The sequence below is a fragment of the Pogoniulus pusillus genome, chromosome 27, assembly GCF_015220805.1.
Source record: "Pogoniulus pusillus isolate bPogPus1 chromosome 27, bPogPus1.pri, whole genome shotgun sequence".
Lineage (NCBI taxonomy): Eukaryota > Metazoa > Chordata > Aves > Piciformes > Lybiidae > Pogoniulus > Pogoniulus pusillus.
In genome coordinates this window covers 2,250,228-2,271,703 of record NC_087290.1, presented here as the reverse complement: position 1 = coordinate 2,271,703, position 21,476 = coordinate 2,250,228, and the positions used below count along the sequence as shown (strand labels likewise).

The window sequence follows — 21,476 nt, the reverse complement described above, 5'->3', positions numbered from 1 at the left end:
CAGATTGCCCTCGGGACCCGGCCTGTGGAAAGGTGAGCACATTTCCAGCTCTGGCAGCCTTGGCTCAGAGCTGTGGAGCTGAGCAGAGTCCTTGGAACTGCTCCCCACCACTGACAGCTGAGGAGTTCAGGCAGTGGCAAAGAGCTGGCCAAGTGGTGCTGGCCAAGGCTGACAAATGAACCCATCCATGCTCTGCTGGCCTGGGCAGTCCTCTTGGCTTCCTAAAAGAACTCCTGTCTCAACACAAAGCTGGGTGGAAGTTGGTGATCTGCCTGGGGTCAGGAAGGCTCTGCAGAAGGACCTGCCCAGACTGGGCTGGTGGGCCAAGGCCAATGGGATGAGGTTCAACAAGGCCAAGTGCTGGGTCCTGCCCTTCAGTCACAACAACCCCAGGAAGGCTGCAGGCTGGGGGCAGAGTGGCTGGAAGCTGCCTGGTGGTAAAGGACCTGCTGGTTGGCAGCAGCTGAAGATTAGCCAGGGGGTGCCCGGGTTGCCAAGCAGGGCACCAGCAGCCTGGCCTGGGTCAGCAGTGGTGTGGCCAGCAGGAGCAGGGCAGGGGTTGTGCCCCTGTGCTGGGCACTGGGGAGGTCACAGCTCAAATTCTGTGTTCAGTTTTGGGCCTCTCACTCCAGGAAGAGCATTAAGGAGCTGGAGTGGGTCCAGGGGAGGGCAACAAAGCTGGTGAAGGGCCTGGGGAACAGGGCTGGGGAGAAGCAGCTGAGGGACCTGGGGTGGTTATTCTGGACAAGAGGAAGCTAAGAGACCTCATTGCTCCTCAACTCTCTGCTAGGAGACTGGAGCCAGGTGGGACTTGGGCTCTTCTCCCAAGGAACAAGTGATGGGACAAGAGGAAGTGGCATCAGGTGGCACCAGGGGAGGTTTAGGTTGGGCAGCCCAGAAGGGTCATCAATCCCTGGCCCAGGCTGCTCAGGGCAGTGGTGAGGTCCCCATCCCTGGAGGGGTTTCAAAGCCATGGAGATGCAGTGCTGAGGGCCATGGTGTAGTGGTGGCCTGGCAGTGCTGGGTCCAGGGCTGGACTTAAAGGTCCTTTCCAGCATCAGTGATTCTGTGTCCCTTGAGCTTGACCCAAAAGGCCTCACTGCTGTCAGCCAGCCTGACTAAACCCCTTCCAACTGCCTGGGGGATCCAGAGGGGGCCCTGAGCACATCCACCTGAAAACAGCAGGCACTTTGGAGTGGGGGAGGTCTGTGTGTGGCTACCAGGACCGTGCTGGGCTGCTGAGCACTCCAGGGCCAGCAGCTGAAGCCCCAGTGCAGTGCTGGCAGAGGTGAGCTCCAAGAGTTTATAAAGCAAGGTTATGAAAGAGCACTTCAGTGACGTGGGCTCCCTGGGAGCAGCTCTCAGAGTTTACCCCAGCTGATAAGCAAATAGCAGCACCATGACTCCTCCACAGCAGCTTCTGCCCAGGATGGATGTGAGGCACAGGAGCTGCCAGCTCAGAGCCTCAGATGCTTTGCTCCACGAATGGGTTCAGGTTGCTCCCTTTCACCCACTGGAGAGTAACCACAGAATCATAGAACCAAGCAGGTTGGAAGAGAGCTCCAAGCTCAGCCCAACCTAGCACCCAGAACCAACCAAGCAGACCATGGCACTAAGTGCCCCAGCCAGGCTTGGCTTCAACACCTCCAGCCACACAGACTCCACCACCTCCCTGGGCAGCCCATTCCAATGGAGGTGTTCCAGGCCAGGCTGGATGAGGCTTTGAACAACCTGGATGAGAGGTGTCCCTGCCCAAGGCAGGGGGCTGGAACTGGATGATTCTAAGGTCTCTTCCAACCCAACCCATTCTGTGAGTCTATGATTTTCACCCCTTGCCAGGAGAGGCCATGGACATTGTCCAGCTGTGTGCAGCTATTCCTATTGCAGCTGCAGTCCCCAGGGACTTGCAGTGTTTCAGCCAGCAGAGCTCAGGGTGCCCAGGGATGTTCTCTCCTGGAGCCTGTGATGAAAAGGCAGCAGCTGAGTGTGGCAGTGCTTCCTTCTCAGATTCCCACCAGCCCACCCCTGCAGCATGCAGGGGCCCAGTCCCAGGAGAAGTGATATTGAACTTCCCACATTCCTTCAAACCTTGGCTTCACAGCTGAATCCAAACCACTCTGAGCATCTCCAGAACCTTGGCTGCAGCTCTCTCAGAGGTGAGCCACAACACAGGGAAGTGCTTGGGGAAAAGGCCTCTAAGATCATGCATTGAGTCCAGCATCAACCCAACACCATCATGGCCACGAAACCATGTCCCCAAGTGTGGCAACATGGCCATGGCCACACCTGTCTTGAATACCTCCAGGCATGGGCACTCCACCACCTCCCTGGGCAGCCTGTGCCAAGCCCTGACCATTCTTGCAGCAAAGTTTTCCTCATCTCCAAGCTAACCCTGCCCTGGCACAGTTTCAGGCCAGTTCTTCTCCTCCTAACACCTGACACTAGGCAGAAGAGCCCAATCCCTGCCTGGCTCCAGCCTCCTTTCAGGCAGCTGCAGAGAGCAATGAGGTCTGCCCTCAGTCTCCTCCAGACCAAAGCCCACCCTGCTCCCTCACCTGCTCCTCCCCAGCCCTGTTCTCCAGACCCTTCCCCACCTTTTTTGCCCTTCTCTGGATCTGCTCCAGCCTCTCAAAGTCCTTGCAGGAGTGAGAGGGCCAAAAGTGAACCCAGGATTCAAGGTGTGGCCTCACCAGCACCCAGAGCAGAGAGATGATCCCTGCCCTGTCTGCTGCACTGCCCCTGCTAAAGCAGCAGTTCGAAGGCACAGCAACTTGCAGCACGTCTGAGGGTTTGTTCTAAGCCATCCCAGCTGTTTTTGAGCCGTCCTGGGCTGTGCACAGCTTGGCTCTTGGAGCAGAGCACTGCTGCCATCTGCCTGCTCCTGCTGAAGGAGCATGGAGCAAGGCACAGGGTACCAGGCAACCTGGATCCCAGTCCTGGAGAAAAATAGAGGAGCAGAGACAAGTCTGGGACAGAAGGCATGGAGAGGGAGCAGGCTCCACACCCACCGAGCACAGGCTGCTACCAGCAGGCTCAGAGCTCCAGGGGCCAGCCCGAGCAACCCTTTACTGTTTAGGTCTCAGAATGCTGGAAGGGACCCTCCGAAGTTGTCTTGTCCAACCCCATGTAGCCAGCAGGGACACCCCCAGCTAGAGCAGGCTGCCCAGGGCCACATCAAGTCTGACCTTGAATGTTTCCAGGAGTGAAGCCTCCACCACAGCCTTGGGCAACCTGTTCCAGTGTCTCACCCCTCTCCTCCTGCAGAACTTCCTCCTGATGTCCAACCTAAATCTCTCCTGCTCCAGTTTCAAACTGTTGCCCCTCACCCTATCCTTACAGGCCCCTCCCCAGCCTTCCTGGAGATCTCCTGGAGGTATTGAAATGCACCTCTAAGGTACCCCCCAGAGCTTTCTCTTCACCCTGGGCAACCTGTGCCAGTGTCTCCCCACCCTCACTGTCAGCAATTTCATCCTCATCTCCACTCTTAATCCTCTCCCAGCTCACAAACATTGTCCCTCATCCTGGCACTCCCAGGCCTTATCAAAAGGCCCTCCCAAGCTCTCTTGGATCCTCTTCAGGTACTGGAAGGCTGCTCTGAAGTCTCTCTGGAGCCTTCTCTTCTTCAGGTTGAACAACCCCAGCTCCCTCAGCCTGTCATCCCAGGGGAGGTGTCCCAGCCCTTGGTCTTTATGGCCTCCTCTATACCCACTCCAACAGGTCACAGAATCAAGCAGGCTGGAAGAGAGCTCCAAGCTCAGCCAGCCCAACCTAGCACCCAGCCCTGCCCAACCAACCAGACCATGGCACTAAGTGCCCCAGCCAGGCTTGGCTGCAACACCTCCAGCCACACAGACTCCACCACCTCCCTGGGCAGCCCATTCCAGTGCCAATCACTCTCTCTGGCAGGAACTTCCTCCTAACATCCAGCCTAGACCTGCCCTGGCACAGCTCCAGGCTGTGTTCCCTTCTTCTGGTGCTGGTCCATGTCCTCCCTGTGCTGGAGGCCCCAGAGCTGACCCCAGCCCTGCAAGTGAGGTGTCCCCAGAGCAGAGGGGCAGGATCTCCCCTCTCCAGCTCTGCCCACACTGCTGTGGCTGCAGCCCAGGCTGCCACTGCCCAACTGGGCTGTCAGTGCCCATTGCTGGCTCCTGTGCAGCTTCTCACCCAGCAGCACCCCAAATTCCTTCTCTGCAGGGCTGCTCTCAATCTCATCATCCCTCAGCCTGGATTGGCACTGAGGGTTGCTCCAAGCTAGGTGCAGGATCTTGCACTTTGCCTTACTGACCCACATGAGGCTCTCCTGAGCTGCCTTCTCCAGCCTGTCTAGGCCACAGGGAATGTGCAGCTGAAGGAAGTGTGCCCCAGCAAGACTTCACAAATAAAACAGTCAGCATTTATTGTTGTATTACAAAACACTTCATAGTTTGGCAATATTTTACAGTTTATCCTTTTTCCCTCTTGGGGCCTGTTGAAAAGGTATGAGGGAGAGGGGAGGGGAGAAGGGGGAAAGGGAGGGGAAGCAAAAGAGGAGAACGTTGAAATGGAGATTAAATTTCAATGTCTTGGTTAAAAAACAATCCTCCCAAACCACCCCCGAGTTCCCTCCCAGCAAAATAAAAATCTAGTTTCACTCAATTCCACTATCTGAAGAGGCCATGGGTGAAGCTGCAGGCAAAACTCTGGCAATTTCACTATCAAACCATCGAGAAGACAAACAAAAACATTCACAGTGGTCTTCAGTATGGTCTGTTGCGTTGGTCGTTTCTGAAGTCGTTTCTGGAAGGGAAACAAAAAGCAAGTAACAAAGAGGTGCTGCAGCAGAACCACAGAATCAGGCAAGGCAGGAAGGGAGCACAAGGAGCAGCCAGTGCCAACCCCCCTGCCATGCCCAGGGACACCCTACCCTAGAGCAGGCTGCACACAGCCTCAGCCAGCCTGGCCTCAACCACCTCCAGACATGGGGCCTCAACCACCTCCCTGGGCAACCCATTCCAGCCTCTCACCACTCTCATGCTCAACAACTTCCTCCTCACCTCCAGCCTCACTCTCCCCACCTCCAGCTTTGCTCCATTCCCCCCACTCCTGCCACTCCCTCACAGCCTCAAAAGTCCCTCCCCAGCTTTTCAGTTGCCCCTTTCAGATGCTGGCAGGCCACAAGAAGGTCACCTGGGAGCCTCCTCTGCTCCAGCCTGCACAGCCAGAGAGTCCAGCACAGAGCCACAAAGATGAAGGAAATGGAATAGCTCTGTTAGGAGGAGAGCCTGAGGGCTCTCAGTGAAGAACTTTCTCCTCACCTCCAGCCTAAATCTCCCCTGGCACAGCCTGAGGCTGTGTCCTCTTGTTCTGGTGCTGGCCACCTGAGAGAAGAGAGCAACCTCCTCCTGGCCACAACCTCCCCTCAGGTAGTTGCAGACAGCAATAAGGTCTCCCCTGAGCCTCCTCTTCTCCAGGCTAACCAATCCCAGCTCCCTCAGCCTCTCCTCGTAGGGCTGTGCTCAAGGCCTCTCCCCAGCCTCGTTGCCCTTCTCTGGACATGCTCAAGCATCTCAATGTCCCTCCTAAACTGGGGGGCCCAGAACTGAACACAGCACTCAAGGTGTGGTCTAACCAGTGCAGAGTCCAGGGGCAGAATGACCTCCCTGCTCCTGCTGGCCACACCATTCCTGATGCAGGCCAGGATGCCACTGGCTCTCTTGGCCACCTGGGCACACTGCTGGCTCATGTTCAGGTGGGTATTAATCAGCACCCCCAGATCCCTCTCTGTCTGGCTGCTCTCAGCCACTCTGACCCCAGCCTATATCTCTGCATGGGGTTGCTGTGGCCAAAGTGCAGCACCCTGCACTTGGAGCTATTGAAGCCATCCCCTTGGACTCTGCCCATCTGTGCAGGCGGTCAAGGTCCTGCTGCAGAGCCCTTCTGCCCCCCAACCCAGCCACATCTGCCCCCAGCTTGGTGTCATCTGCACACTTGCTGATGACTGACTCCATGCCCTCATCCAGATCATCTATGAAGCTGTTAAAGAGGATGGGGCCCAGCACAGATCCCTGAGGGACACCACTAGTGACAGCTGCCAGCTGGATGTGGCACCATTCACCACCACTCTCTGGGCTCGGCCCTCCAGCCAGTTCCTAACCCAGCACAGAGTGTTGCCATCCAAGCCATGGGCTGACAGCTTAGCCAGCAGTGTGTCGTGGGGGACAGTGGCAAAGGCCTTGCTGAAGCCCAGTGAAGTCCTCCACTCACCTTCCTCCCATTTTCCCCCCGTAGCCACCTCCCCGGTCGCCGCCTCTGCCGCCGCGCCCTCGGTAGCCTCTTTCTCCTCCATAGCCACCTCTGCCACGGAAATCTGGAGGAGCACACAAAGCAAGACATCAGGCAGGTGCTTCAAAGCTGCAGGGGTCACTTCAGGAGGGACAGAGCTTTTCAAACACACCTCCTGAGGGACGGGAATCTTCTGGTCTGGGCTCCCCGCACTGGTTGCAGGAATTCCGGCGAGCGAAGTTCATGTTGCCGCAGGACCTGGCAAAGAGAAGCTTGGTGCAGGCTTAGGGAGCTCAGAGAGAGGTACATCAGACACCACTGCCCACTGAGAATGACACTTACGGGTTAGGACAAACCCAATCACCGTTTTTGGGTTCCCCACCTCTGCCCTGGAAGCCTCCACCTCTTCCATAGCCACCTCGTGAACCTGCAGGTAAAATGACAAAGAGGATAAAGGCAATAAGTGCCCAGGACCTGAACCATCTGAAACATTCAACAAGGACAGACTGCTCAGGGGGAGGAAACAGTGCTTAAGGGAGAGATCTCTCTGCTGGGTAAGCCTCTGAGACCACAGGAGGTGCTCTGAAAGCAGCAGGGACCTCTGAGACCACAGGAGGAACTCTGAAAGCAGCAGGGACCTCTGAGGCCACAGGAGACCTGAAAGCAGCAGGGACCTCTGAGGCCACAGGAGACCTGAAAGCAGCAGGGACCTCTGAGGCCACAGGAGACCTGAAAGCAGCAGGGACCTCTGAGGCCACAGGAGGAGCTCTGAAAGCAGCAGGGACCTCTGAGGCCACAGGAGGAGCTCTGAAAGCAGCAGGGACCTCTGAGACCACAGGAGGAGCTCTGAAAGCAGCAGGGACCTCTGAGACCACAGGAGGAGCTCTGAAAGCAGCAGGGACCTCTGAGACCACAGGAGGAGCTCTGAAAGCAGCAGGGACCTCTGAGAACACAGGAGGAGCTCTGAAAGCAGAAGGGACCTCTGAGACCACAGGAGACCCGAAAGCAGCAGGGACCTCTGAGACCACTGGAGGAGCTCTGAAAGCAGCAGGGACCTCTGAGACCACAGGAGGAGCTCTGAAAGCAGCAGAGACCTCAGAGACCACAGGAGACCTGAAAGCAGCAGGGACCTCTGAGACCACAGGAGGAGCTCTGAAAGCAGCAGGGACTTCAGAGACCACAGGAGACCTGAAAGCAGCAGGGACCTCTGAGACCACAGGAGGAGCTCTGAAAGCAGCAGGGACCTCTGAGGCCACAGGAGGTGCTCTGAAAGCAGCAGGGACCTCCGAGGCCACAGGAGGAGCTCTGAAAGCAGCAGGGACCTCCGAGGCCACAGGAGGAGCTCTGAAAGCAGCAGGGACCTCCGAGGCCACAGGAGGAGCTCTGAAAGCAGCAGGGACCTCTGAGACCACAGGAGGAGCTCTGAAAGCAGCAGGGACCTCTGAGAACACAGGAGACCTGAAAGCAGCAGGGACCTCTGAGACCACAGGAGACCTGAAAGCAGCAGGGACCTCTGAGACCACAGGAGACCTGAAAGCAGCAGGGACCTCTGAGACCACAGGAGACCTGAAAGCAGCAGGGTCCTCTGAGACCACAGGAGGAGCTCTGAAAGCAGCAGGGACCTCTGAGACCACTGGAGGAGCTCTGAAAGCAGCAGAGACCTCTGAGGCCACAGGAGGACCTCTGAGACTGCAGCAGGGACCCAAAAAGGCCCCACTGCAGAGTTCAGCATCTCCTAGGTGAGATACTGCTGGATACAAGACTTGGCCAAGTGACCCCTGGGTGGCCACCATAAGGTTCAGTCACCACTAAGCACTGTTTGGTGACCTGAAGCTCTTGTGTCTGCCCATGGACAGGTTCACAACCAAAGCAGAGGAGGAAGAATAGCAGGTGGTGGCCAGAAACAACTGCTCCAGCACATCTCTACAAGTCTTCTCCAGCAGGAAAAGGAAACTTGACCTGCTGGAATTGCCAGTGGGTGAATAGAAAGCTCTGTGTGTGTGTGCTAACAACACTGCATCAAGAGCTAACCATCTGTAATACCAATCAGATGTGAGTGGCTGAAAAAAACCCACCCAAATCGACCCCCAGAAATATGCCTGGATTAAAGGCAGGCTGCAGCTGCCCCAGGCAGAGGTCTGCAGCAAGAACCTGGGCACCACTTGAAGATTCATTTGATTTTTCTCAGCCTGCAAACTGTCTGAAGAACTGAAATGCGCTGGCAGCCAGCAGGCAGAGCCTGCTTCTCTTCAGTGTTGTTAACAAGCAGTGAGCCACTGGCAAAGCAGAGCAGCAGGGATGTGAACAGCTGTTTAATTCGAGGTGCCAGACATGGGACTGCTGCTCTCAGTCTGGGGCAGCTCAGCAATTTTCCCCTGCTTGGCAACCTGTGGATCCAGCTGAGGATCAAAAGGCTTTGCTGCAAGCAGCAGACACTCACTGCAAGCTCTCAGCTAGGGACGTGGCAGCTGCACAGCCTCAGCACCACCATCACACTCCCTCTTTAAATGCAAGGTGAGGCAGTGCTGGAGACTCTCCAGATGAAAAGGAAAGCAAAGATGCTGTGCCCAAGAGCACTCAACTCGATTCAGTCCTTGCTGCTCCCTTGCATGGCAGAATCCCAAAGGCCCAGATGCTTGGAGGAATCACTGCTTGTGTATCCCTGAACATTAAGAGGTTGGAAGAGACCTCCAGAGCTCATCCAGTCCAACCTCCCACCAGAGCAGGATCATCCAGGGCAGTCTGCACAGGAATACATCCAGATGGGTTTGGAAAGTCTCCAGAGGAGACTCCACAACCTCTCTGGGCAGCCTGCTCCAGGGCTCTGGCACCCTCACTCTGAAGAAGTTTCTCCTCGTGTTGAGCTGAAACCTTCTCTGCTCCAGTTTGCATCCATTGCTCCTTGGCTTATTGCTGTGCACCACCCAAAAGAGCTTGGCCCCCTCCACTTGCCCCCCACCCCTCAGATATTTGTACACATGGATCAGATCTCCTCTCAGCCTTCTCTCCTCCAGACTAACCAGCCCCAGGGCTCTCAGCCTCTCTCCTCAGGGAGATGCTCAACTCCCCCACTCATCCTTGTGGCTCTCCGCTGGACTCTCTCCAGCCAGTCCCTGTCTCTCCTGAACTGAGGAGCCCAAAACTGGACACAATACTCCAGGTGTGGTCTCAGCAGGGCAGAGCAGAGAGGGAGAAGAACCTCCCCAGCCCTGCTGGCCACACTGTTCCCGATGCACCCCGGGAGTGGCTCTCTTGGCCACAAGGGCGCATTGCTGGCCCATGCAGAACTTGCTGCCTGCCAGTGCTCCAGGGGCTGTCTCCACGGAGCTGCTTTCCAGCAGGGCAGCCCCAGCCTGTACTAGTGTCTAGGGGTGATTCCTCCCCAGGGAATCACAGCTTCAGGGCCAGCTTCTCCACTTCCAAGCAGTCCAAGTGCAAAAGCACCAAACTGTGCAAACCCAGCAAGTCCCCAGGCTTTAGTCTCACCTCGACGTCCACCACCTCCACCTCCTCTCATGAACTCAGGCCTCCTGGTGGCAAAAGAAACTTTGATAACGTTGCCATTGAATTCTTTTCCTGTGAGAGGATGGGAAAAGAAAGAGAAGGATCAATATTGCTTCAACAAGACAGCCAGCTCAGAACAGGAGGGACCTGCTCGTGCAGACTCAATGAACTTCTGAAGGCACCAGAGGCTGCAGAGCATCTCCTGGGTTCAAGAGCAGCACTGCAGCTGTGAGCTGGCAAAGAGGGAGGCAGTTGCTGAGCTATCCACAGGCTCACAGGTGTCTCTCTCAGCTTAAATGCAGTCTGCAATTTAACAGACACCTCAGAGAGTTTTGGTTGTAAGATCTCTTCCCTGAGAGAGTCATTGGACACTGGAATGGGCTGCCCGGGGAGGTGGTGGAGTCGCCGTCCCTGGAGCTGTTCAAGGCAGGACTGGACGTGGCACTTGGTGCCATGGTCTGGCCTTGAGCTCTGTGCTAAAGGGTTGGACTTGATGATCTATGAGGTCTCTTCCAACCCTGATGATACTGTGATCATGGAATTGCTTGGGTTGGAAAGAGCCTCCAGGCCAACATCATCTCAGCACCACCACGGCCACCAAACCACCTCCCCAAGTGCCATGGCCACACATTTCTGGCACACTTTGCAGGGATGGGGACTCCACCACCTCCCTGGGCAGCCTCTTCCAATCCCTGACCACTCTTGCAGGAAAGAAATTGTTCCTAATCAGAGAATGGGTTGGGTTGGAAGGGACCTCCAGAGCTCGTCCAGTCCAACCCCCCTGCAGTCACAGGGACATGCTCCACTAGAGCAGGATGCTCACAGCCTTGCCCAGCCTCACTTTTGAGTATCTCCAGGGGTGAGGCCTCAACTCCCTCCCTGAGCAACCTGTTGCAGTGCTGCAGCATCCCCCTGGGGCAGAACTTGTTCCTCACATCCAATCTCAATCTGCTCTGCTCTCATTTCTAACCATTGCCCCTGCTGCTGTCCCTGCAGGCCTTTGGGAACAGTCCCTCTGCAGCCTGCTTGGAGCCCCTTCAGGTACTGGAAGGCAGCTCTGAGGTCTGCCTGGAGCCTTCTCTTCTCCAGGCTGAGCAGCTCCAGCTCTCCCAGCCTGTCCTCACAGCAGAGGTGCTGCAGCCTCCTGCATACAACCCTTTGACTCCTTCCAGCCCAAATCTTCAGCCAGCAGAGGTTTATGTGAGCAGGAGCCTGACAGGCATCAGAGGGTCAGCAGGGACATCCTGCACTGGCTCAGGCTGCCCAGAGCCCTGCCCAGCCTCCCCTTGAATATCTCCAGGGATGGGACCTCAGCTACTTCCCTGGGCAACCTGTTGCAGTGTTCCAGCACCCTCATGGCAAAGAATTTAGGCTGAACACCCCCAGCTCCCTCAGCCTGTCCCCATAGCAGAGGCCCTCCAGTCTCTGATCATGTTCATGCCCCTCCTCTGGACCCACTCCAGCAGCTCCCTGTCCTTTTTATGTTAGGGTCCCCACAGATGGACCCAGCCCTGCAGGTGAGGTCTCCCCAGAGCAGAGCAGAAGTGCAGGGGGAGTCCCCAGACTGGGCACTGGTGAGGCCACACCTTGAATCCTGGGTTCACCTTTGGGCCTTTCACTCCAAGAAGGACACTGAGAGGCTGAAGCAGGTCCAGAGAAGGGCAACAAAGGTGGGGAAGAGTCTGGAGAACAGGGCTGGGGAGGAGCAGCTGAGGGAGCTGGGATTGTTCATTCTGGAGAAGAGGAGGCTGAGAAGAGACCTCATTGCTCTCTGAGACTTCCTGAAAGGAGGGTTGGAGCCAGTAGTAACTGATAGGACAAGAGGAAATGGCTTCAAGGTGGGAGGTTGGACATGAGGAACAATTTCTTTCCCTTTAGAGCTGTCAATCCCTGGCTCAGGCTGCCCAGGGCAGTGCTGCTGTCCCCATCCCTGCAGGGGTTTCAAAGCCATGGAGCTGTGGTGCTGAGTGGTGACCTGCCAGAGCTGCAGTAATGGCTTGACTGGATGGTCTGAAAGGCCTCTGCCCACCAAAACAACTGCAGGGCTCTGAAGCAGTATCCCTGCATTTGCTGCCTCAAGGCTGAAGAGTCTTACACCAGTGTGTGTCTGGGATCTGCTCTCATCCACAGAGCCCAGGAGGTAGAGCAGTCATAGAGTCAGTCAGGTTGGAAGGGGCCACAAGGATCATCTAGTTCCAACCCTCCTGCCATGGGCAGGGACACCTCACAGTAGATCAGGCTGGCCACAGCCTCATCCAGCCTGGCCTTAAACACCTCCAGGGGTGAGGCTTCCACCACCTCCCTGGGCAACCCATTCCAGGGTCTCACCACCCTCGAGCTGAACAACTTCCTATTATCCAGTCTGAATCCAGCCATGTCCACTGCAGGAAACCCCTCCAGCTGCCAACACTGCCAACAGCTCTGCTGGGCTGAACAACTCCAGGCTGTCCTGACTCACACCAACTCTCTGTCAGGCTTTGTGCACTCCCTGCTGCTCCACCAAAGGCAGCAGACACAGACTGCAAACCCCAACAGCCAGCCCAGAACTGAATCACACACAGGCTCACAGCACCATGCAGGTTGGCACAGCCCCTCAGGGTCACCAAGTCCAACCCAGATCCCTGCTCTACAAGATTCACCTTAAACCACAGCCCTGAGCACCACATCCAAACCACCCTGAAACAGTCAGGTTGGGGTGCTCCACCACCTCCCTGGGCAGCTCATTCCAGTGCCTGACCACTCTCTCTGTCAATAACTTGTTCCTAATGTCCAATCTAAACCTCCTCAGGCTCAGCTTGAGGCCATTCCCCCTTGTTCTGTCTCAGTGACCTGTGAGCAGAGCCCAGCAGCAGCCTCTGCACAATGTCCCTGCAGGCAGCTGCAGACAGCAATGAGATCTGCCCTCAGCCTCCTCTTCCTCACACTACCCATCCCCAGCTCCCTCAGCTGCTCCTCATAAGATTTATTCTCCAGGCCCTTCACAGCTTTGTTGCCCTCCTCTAGACCTGCTCCAGCATCTCCACAGCTCTCTTGCAATAAAATCATAGAATGGTTTAGGTTGGAAGGGACCTCGAGGCTCATCCAGCCCAAAACTGAACCCAACACTCAAGGTGTGGCCTCACCAAAGCAGAGTCCAAGGAGACAATCACCTCTCTGCTCCTGCTGCCCACAGCATTTTTAATCCCAGCCAGGATGCCATTGACCTTCTTGGCTGCCTGGGCACTCTGCTGGCTCACACTCAGCTGCCTGGGCACTCTGCTGGCTCACACTCAGCTGCCTGGGCACTCTGCTGGCTCACACTCAGCTGCCTGGGCACTCTGCTGGCTCACACTCAGCTGCCTGGGCACTCTGCTGGCCCACACTCGGCTGCCTGGGCACACTGCTGGCTCACACTCAGCTGCCTGGGCACTCTGCTGGCTCACACTCAGCTGCCTGGGCACTCTGCTGGCTCACACTCAGCTGCCTGGGCACTCAGCTGGCTCACACTCAGCTCCTGTCTATTACAACCCCCAGGTCCCTTTCTGCCAGGCAGCTCTCCAGCCACACTGCCCCAGGCCTGTAGAGTTGCTTGGGGCTGTTGTGCCCCAAGTGCAGGACCTGGCATTTGGCCTTGTTGAAATGAAAATAGAATCACAGAATCAGGCAGGGTTGGAAGGGAGCACAAGGAGCAGCCAGACCCAACCCCCTGCCATGCCCAGGGACACCCTACCCTAGAGCAGGCTGCACACAGCCTCAGCCAGCCTGGCCTCAAACACCTCCAGCCATGGGGCCTCAACCCCCTCCCTGGGCAACCCATTCCAGCCTCTCACCACTCTCCTGCTCAACAACTTCCTCCTCACCTCCAGCCTCACTCTCCCCACCTCCACCTTTGCTCCATTCCCCCCACTCCTGGCACCCCCTGAAAACCTAAAAAGTCCCTCCCCAGATTATTTTGTTGCCCCCTTCAGATCCTGGCAGGCCACACAAAGGTCCCCTGGGAGCCTCCTCTTCTCCAGACTGAACAGCTCAGAACAGATGTTGAAACTCATCCCATTAATTTTGGCCCAGTGGTCTAAGCCTATCCAAGTCCCTCTGGCAGGAGGTTATGGATTGGCAGGAGGTTATGGATTGGCTTCTTGTTTGAGGCCTAAACAAGCAGCAGGAGAGGTTTGCTCACCCACCATCAAACCAGTCAATTGCTGCCTTGGCAGAAGGAGGGTCATCAAAGGACACTGTGGCTTCTCCCTTGGGTTTGCCAGTGTCCTTATCTGTGTAAAGGTTGATCATAGGCTTGCCAGTCTTCTTGTTGGTCTGAAAAGAAAGGTTGGAGAACTAAGTTGGTGAAGGAGCATCACAGCTTCAACTTTAACAGTACTGTTAAGGAAGATTCAGAGCTGGCCTGAAGAGCCAAAAGCTTTTTGAGCTGTTAGAATCATAGAATTGTCAGGGCTGGGAGGGACACCTCCATGGGTAGGGACATCTCACACTAGATCAGGTTGCCCAGAGTCACATCCAACCTGGTGTTGAACATCTCCAGGGAGAAGGACATCTACAACCTCCCTGGGCAAACTATAGGTTGCCCAGGGAGGTTGTAGATGTCCTTCTCCCTGGAGATGTTCAACACCAGGTTGGACAGGAGAAACTTCATCAAGGCCTCATCCAACCTCACCCTGAACAGCTCCAAGGATGTGGCTTCCACAACCTGCAGGTTGCCCAGGGAGGTTGTGGATGTTCTCCTCCCTGGAGATGTTCAACACCAGGTTGGACAGGAGAAATTTCATCAAAGCCTCATCCAACCTCACCCTGAAATCTCCAGGGAGGGAGCAGCTACAACCTCCCTGGGCAACCTGTGCCAGTTTCTCTCCACCCTCACGGTGAGGAACAGCTTCCTAACATCCAATCTGAAAGGCACTGCCTGGCTGCTCTCTGTGAGGCAAGGATGGGCTCAGCTTTGACAAAGGAATGAGGCCAAGTGCAGGAAGCTCTCATTTAGAACAGCAGAGCAGAGCTGCTGAGTTACGAGCGTGGCACAAAGGAGAGAGGCAGTGCTGAGGGTTATAAAGACTAACCAAGAGATAGGGAATAATCTAAACCTCACCAGAGACCTCTTACAAGGAGAGCTTTCACACCAGGGACAGCTCACAAATGAGCTGCCCTGTGGGAAGCCAGATAACAACAGTATCTGCTGCTGCTGCTGGGGCCTCAGAGCCAGCAGCTGCCTGCAGCGACACCAACGCCACTGCCTCTGCCAGGGCTCTGCCTCTCACCCAGGCTGTCTCATGCCACATACCTTTATGATGCCAATCTGTTTGAAGTAGTCTGCCACCTGGTCTGTGGAAACATCCTCTCCAAGTCCTTGCACGAAGATGGTGTTGTTATCAGAGTTGTCAGACTCTGAATCTGTGAAGAAACAAAGCCACCTTTACCAGGCCTTGCTGCGGTAGCAACAGAAGCAACATCTCTGCTCTGCCCTGCCCTGCTAAGGCTGCATCTGGAGTGCTGTGTCCAGTTCTGGGACCCCACAGTTCAAGAGGGATATAGAACTGCTGGAGAGAGTCCAGCACAGAGCCACAAAGGTGCTGGAGGGAAGGGAACAGCTCTGTTAGGAGGAGAGCCTGAGGGAGCTGGGGCTGGGAGCAGAGGAGCTGAGAGGTGCCCTCAGCAGTGGTGATCAATGTGTGCAGGTGAGTGCCAGGAGCTGCAGCCAGACTCTGCTGGGGGATGCCAGTGCCAGCACAAGGGGCAGTGGTGGGAGCTGAGGCAGAGGAAGTTCCATGGAGACCTGAGAAGGATTTTTTGCCCTGTGAGGGTGACAGAGTGGCAGGGGGGACAGGCTCTGCTCACTGCTCCCAAGGAGCAGTGGATGGAAGCTGCAGCACAGGAGGTTCCAGCTCAACACAAGGGGGAACTTCTTTACTGTAAGGGTCCCAGAGCACTGGCACAGGCTGCCCAGAGAGGTTGTGGAGTTTCCTTCTGTGGAGCCTTTCCAGGCCTGTCTGGATGTGTTCCTCTGTGATCTGTGCTAGATTGTGTGGTCCTGCTTCAGCAGGGGGCTTGGACTCAATGCTCTCCTTGGGCCACTTCCAACCCCTAACATTCTGTGATCCTTTGAACCCTGGCACAGGCTGCCCAGGGGGGTTGTGGAGTCTCCCTCTCTGGAGATACTCAAACCCTGCCTGGATGTGTTCCTGTGTGATCTGACCTAGATGACTCTGCTCTGGTAAGGAGTTTGGACTGGATGAGCTTTGGAGGTCCCTTCCAGCCCCTGACATTCTGTGATCTCAAGCTCAGGTGCCAGCAGCAGGCCCTTGAATGCCAAAGACATCTTGCATGAAATAAAAGCTGAGCAGAGAGCACAGTTCTGAACCCCATCAATTTCAGAAAGGGCAGGCACAGCACCTTCAGGTGGTGCAAGGACATCAGGGACCAAACAGCTTCACAGCTGCACACTCAATTTGGCCATGTGGTCAGGACACCCAAACCCAGTGGGCAATGGTTTGGGTTGGAAGAGACCTCTAAAGGTCATCCAGTCCAACTTCCCTGCAGTCAGCAGGGACATCCTCCACTAGACCAGGTTGCTCAGAGTCTTGTTGAGTCTGACCTTGACCATTTCCAGGCCTGGGGCCTTAACTACCTCCCTTGGGCAACCTGTTAGCACCACTTTAGAAGAACATGGGGTGAAAGCAGCTGCTTGGCTCAAGCAGCTTCAAAGCTCATCAGGAAATTATTGCTGTGTGAAAAGGCATCCAAAAATTCACTCACACTTGAATAAAGTGAATGCCTCTCAAGGAAGATGAGCTTTAGCTAAGTCTCTTTTGAGCCATGGGAATAACAGTGTTGGAAGGGACCTCTGGAGATCATCGAGTCCAACCCCTGGTGCTCAAGCAGGGGCATCCAGAGCAGGTCACACAGAAACACATCCAGGTGGCTTTTCAAAGTGTCCAGAGGAGACTCCACAACCTCTCTGGGCAGCCTGCTCCAGGTGTCCAGCACCCTCACACCAAACAACTTTCTGCCCTGTTCACACAGAACCTCCTGGCTTCCAGTTTGTGCCCACTGCCCCTTGTCCTGTGGCAGGGCACCACCAAAGCAAGCCTGGCACTGGATGATCTTTGAATCTATGAATCTTGACACCCACCCCTCAGATATTGACAGACACTGATCAGGTCCCTTCTCAGCCTTCTCTTCCCCAGCCTAACCAGCCCCAGGGCTCTCAGCCTCTCTTCACCTGCCAGGGAGTTGCAGCCACATCCACCTCTCCAGCTACCCATTCCTAAAAGCAATGACCTCAGAGCCTCAACCCCACTCCCACCCACTACTTTGTTTCCTTACCAGCATCTGATCTGGGTCCATAATCCCTCTGACCTATGAAAGGAGGTGAAAAAAAACAAAACAAACCAAACCAAAACAAAAAAAAAAAGACAAAAACTCTTTTTAGCAAAAGGCTTCCAAAGTCCCTTTTGGTTCTTTTAAAGCAACAACATTTCAAAGTCTGTCTGCAACGCAGCTAAGAGCTAAAAAAACCCATTCAGCAGGGCTTTTAGAGACTTAATCTAGATTCAAACATCCCCCAGAAGGTGTCTGTAAGGACCTTTACTTGGTGGTCTTTTTAACTTGGCAGCCAACGTGGCAGATGCCACCCTGATGCCATGCTGGTGTTGCCAATGTCCCTTTTTGGTTTTTGCTTTGGGTTTTTTGGGGATTTTAAACCTCCAGCAGCATTTGTAACCAAAAAAAAAAAAAGGTAACAAAAGGAAAGCAAAGAACACAAACAGAATCCAGTGAAGGGGACACAAATTCATGCAGTCTGACAAAGCAGAACTCCACTTTCTCGCTACCCATTGGGCGCCGAAAGCTCAGCAAAGACACCAGCCTCACCAAAAAGCTTTCTAGGAAAGATCTAACAAGATATTTGGTGGCTTTCTTTTTGCTTTTTTCTCTTCTCTTCTCTCTCTCTCTCTCTCTTTTTTTTTTCCTTAGCTTTATAAAGAATTTCCACTGAAACATTTTGGGATACTCAGCACTTACCACCGTAATTTTTGAAGCCACCACGGTCACCACCACTGCAGAGGAAAAAGTGAAGAAATGATTTCTTCCTTAAGTCTCTATGTGCTGAGCCCAAGGCTCCATCTACAGTTAACTGATCACAAGTTGAGAGTTACTGTCTGGCAGCTCGAGCACCACTCTCTAGGCTCTCTGCTCACTGCTCCTTTCGTGGGCCCGCAGCGTGTTTCCCTCTCAGGGAGCTACGCGGGAGAAGAGATGCCCGAAGGAGGGGGTTTAAACTCACCTCCACACATGGCATTGCCTCAAGCCTCTCTCCCATCAGAGAATCATGGAATGGTTTGGGTTGGAAAGGACCTCCAGAGGTCATCTAGGCTAATCCCCCCTGCAGTCAGCAGGGATATCCTCCACTAGAGCAGGTTGCTCAGAGCCTTGTCCAGCCTCGCCTTGAGTACCTCCAGGGATGGGGTCTCAGCCACCTCCCTGGGCAACCTGTTGCAGTGTTCCAGCAGCCTCCTGGTGCAGAACTTGTTCCTAACACCCAATCCAAAGCTCTTCTGAGCCAAAATGACTGCTGCTAAAAACTGGGCTTTAAACCAGGAACCTGCTTTTCATGAAGATTAACAGGCTTTAATTAAAGAGGTAATTGCTGCTATGGGAGAATTCCTACTTTGGCTCTTTCCCGGAGGTAAGAGGAGCAGGAGTTCACTAACTTAGCTTATCTAAGGGGACAAATGAGCAGATTGAGCATCCTCTGAGCAAGGGGCTGTGGGGAGCTCCTGCAGGGCTAGCAGGGGGCATTAGAAAGCAGTGGGGGAGGTGAGGGGGTGCGTGGATGTGAGCTTCAAAAGCAGAGGCCGTGCAGTTTTATCTCATTCATTCTGCAACCTGTGGCACAAAATGCAGACCAGGTTAAGAGATAACAGACATCAACTTTCACAGGTTAGAAAGGGGATTGAAACAGGACTCTATGCCTCAGGCATCTGCATGAAAACAAACCCTCACTCCTTGCAAGGGACATGGCTGGACCAAGGAGGACTTTCCACAACAATTGCATCCATGTCTGAAGGGGAAGTAAACAACTCTCAAAGCCTGCAGGAAGAGCATCACCACTGCACGCCACGGAAAGGCAACAGCAAAGCCTCTGCAAGTGGCTCACACTGCCATGTGCCACTGCCTGCCTTGCCCACCCTCCTCTGTGTGGGCACCTGCAAACTGGGCAGCTCCACCTCATCCTGAGAGCTTTCCCACTCAAGCCAAAGTCCAAACTCTGCTGTGGAGGGTCGCCTCCAAGAGCTGCCTCTGCTGTGCCAGCACAAGCAGTCCCTTCACCAAAGTGCTTCTGGTCCAGGAGTCACTCCAGGCTTTCATTCCAGAGTCCAAAGGTGGGACACAAGCAGCCCAGTAAAAGCCCCCAAAATGAGGGAGTGAGTTCTCTGGTGTCCTGTGTGTCTGTTTTCTCTCACACCAAGGGTAAAGTCATGGAGCTGCTTGCTGAATGCTGAGCAGATCAAACCTGCCCCAAGTGTGGGCCAAAAATCAACCACAGGATGGAGAGGGTTGGAAGTGACCTCCAGAGATCACCGAGTCCAACCCCGCTGCTGAAGCAGGATCACCTAGGGCAGGTCACACAGGAACACAACCAGGTGGGTTTGGAATCCCCCCACACAAGGAGGCTCCACAACCTCCCTGGGCAGCCTGCTCCAGTGCTCTAGCACCCTCAGTGAGAAAGCTCCAGCACCACACGGAGCTGGCGCTTAGGGACGTGGTTTAGTGTTGGGCCTTTGGTGCTGAGCCGAGGCTTGGACTGGATGAGTTTTGAGGTCTTTTCCAACCAGAGGTGCTGTGAGATTCTGTGATTGTGTTGAGGTGGACTTTGCTGTGAGTTTCTGTCCATTGCCCCCCATCCTGTCACTGGTATCACTGCAAAGAGCCTGGCTCCATCCTCCTGACAGCCACACTTTAGGTATCTGCCAATACTGATCAGATCTCCTCTCAGCCTGCTCTTCACCACTGAACAGCCCCAGGGCTCTCAGCCTTCCCTCCTCACACAGATGTTGCAGACCTTTAACCACCCCTGTAGCTCTCCCCTGAACTCCCTCAAGCAGTTCCCTGTCCCTGTTCACCTGGGGAGCCCAGAACTAAGGTTTCCACAGGCACTACCAGAAGTGGATCAAGAGGGATCTTCTCTGGAGGGTGACTGCCACACTTTGTCGGTGCCCAGAAGGAGCTCTGGATGTCTGCCACAACTTTTACAGGGAATCTACTTTGCTGCAGATTTTCAACTGCCTCTCCAACAGAAATCCTCTGAATACTAAAATCACAGTGCCACTTACTCCTGAGGAATTCATTCTGCTCATTGAAGGAGGAAAATGAATGGAGTTTAAAGGAAACATCACATCTGGGCTTCACTCAGGGCTGGATGTTTCCAGGGACTGATGATAACATCACAAGAGTAGTCACAAAATTCCTTGTAAACAGCTTCCTGCCATTCCCAATTCAGTTCAGCTAAAACAACTCCTTCATTAGGACACAACTTCCAGCAGGATTCCAACTCAGTAATAACCAGAGTGAGGACACAGAATGGGTTGGGTTGAAAGGGACCTCCAAAGGTCATCTAATCCAAACCCTGGCAGTCAGCAGGGACATCCTCCACTAGAGCAGGTTGCTCACAGCCTTGCCCAGCCTCACCTTGAATATCTCCAGGGATGAGGCCTCAAACACCTCCCTGGGCAACCTGCTGCAGTGTTCCAGCAGCCTCCTGCTGCAGAACTTGTTCCTCACATCCAATCTCAATCTGCTCTGCTCTCATTTCAAACCATTGCCCGGGCTGCTGTCCCTGCAGGCCTCTGGGAGCAGTCCCTCTGCAGCCTGCTTGGAGCCCCTTCAGGTACTGGCAGGCAGCTCTGAGATCTCCCTGGAGCCTTCTCTTCTCCAGGCTGAACACCCCCAGCTCCTGTCCCCCTAGCAGAAGTGCTCCAAGCCTCTAATCATTTTTGTGTCTCTCCTCTGGACCCTCTCCATCAGGTTCATGTCCTTCTTCTGTTAAGGCTTCCAGGTCTGGCCCCAGCAGTGCAGGTGAGGTGTCCCCAGAGCAGAGGGGCAGGATCCCCTCTCTCCAGCTCTGCCCACACTGCTTTGGCTGCAGCCCAGGCTGCCACTGGCTTTCTGGGCTGGCAGTGCCCATTGCTGGCTGCTGTCCAGCTTCTCACCCAGCAGCACCCACAACATGAACCACAGAAATGCTCCCCCAGTCTTCCAGCACTAGAATACAGTCTCAGTTCATCAGGACAGCATCACCCTGGACATGTTTTCTGATTTGAAAGCATCCAGCATAGAAACTAATGAGGAAAAAAAACCCAACAAGCTCAAAAGACACACAAAAAATGTTGAACACAGCCAGGACTGTCCAAGGAGTGAGAGCTTTGCTAAGGTGCTGGGGCAACAATGTGTGCATCATGGTTTGAAAAGTGTCAGAGCTGTCAGAAAGGCACAAATGGCTCCTTCCTGGCCCAGTGAGGGGTGCAGAATGACAGTGGCAAAGTGCAAGCCCCAAAATTTCATTAGTTTTTAAATGACTGCCTGTAGAAACCTAGGTTTGCTTCATTCAGCATCCTACCTTCTGCTTAGTCTCACACTGGGTTGGCCAACCCAACCCTCCAGCAGCTCAGTGACAGCGACTTTGATGGCAGTTTAATGCTTCCCTCCACTTTTAATTCCCATTTCAC

The 21,476-nt window shown here is 54.7% G+C and overlaps 1 protein-coding gene across 1 annotated transcript in view; it reads right to left on the bottom strand.

Moving 5' to 3' along the window:
- Nucleotides 1–4,371: 4,371 nt before the first annotated feature.
- TAF15 (TATA-box binding protein associated factor 15) overlaps nt 4,372–21,476 on the bottom strand; it is a 39,056-nt gene continuing 21,951 nt past the window's right edge. Inside the window, exons 8-16 of the mRNA XM_064165919.1 lie at nt 17,773–17,807; nt 17,077–17,109; nt 15,035–15,144; nt 13,926–14,055; nt 9,748–9,837; nt 6,604–6,688; nt 6,434–6,519; nt 6,244–6,346; nt 4,372–4,776 (exon numbers count right to left, since the gene is read on the bottom strand). Coding sequence (XP_064021989.1) covers nt 4,737–4,776; nt 6,244–6,346; nt 6,434–6,519; nt 6,604–6,688; nt 9,748–9,837; nt 13,926–14,055; nt 15,035–15,144; nt 17,077–17,109; nt 17,773–17,807 — 712 coding nt within the window. The 3' untranslated portion in view covers nt 4,372–4,736. The remainder of the gene's footprint in view (nt 4,777–6,243; nt 6,347–6,433; nt 6,520–6,603; nt 6,689–9,747; nt 9,838–13,925; nt 14,056–15,034; nt 15,145–17,076; nt 17,110–17,772; nt 17,808–21,476) is intronic.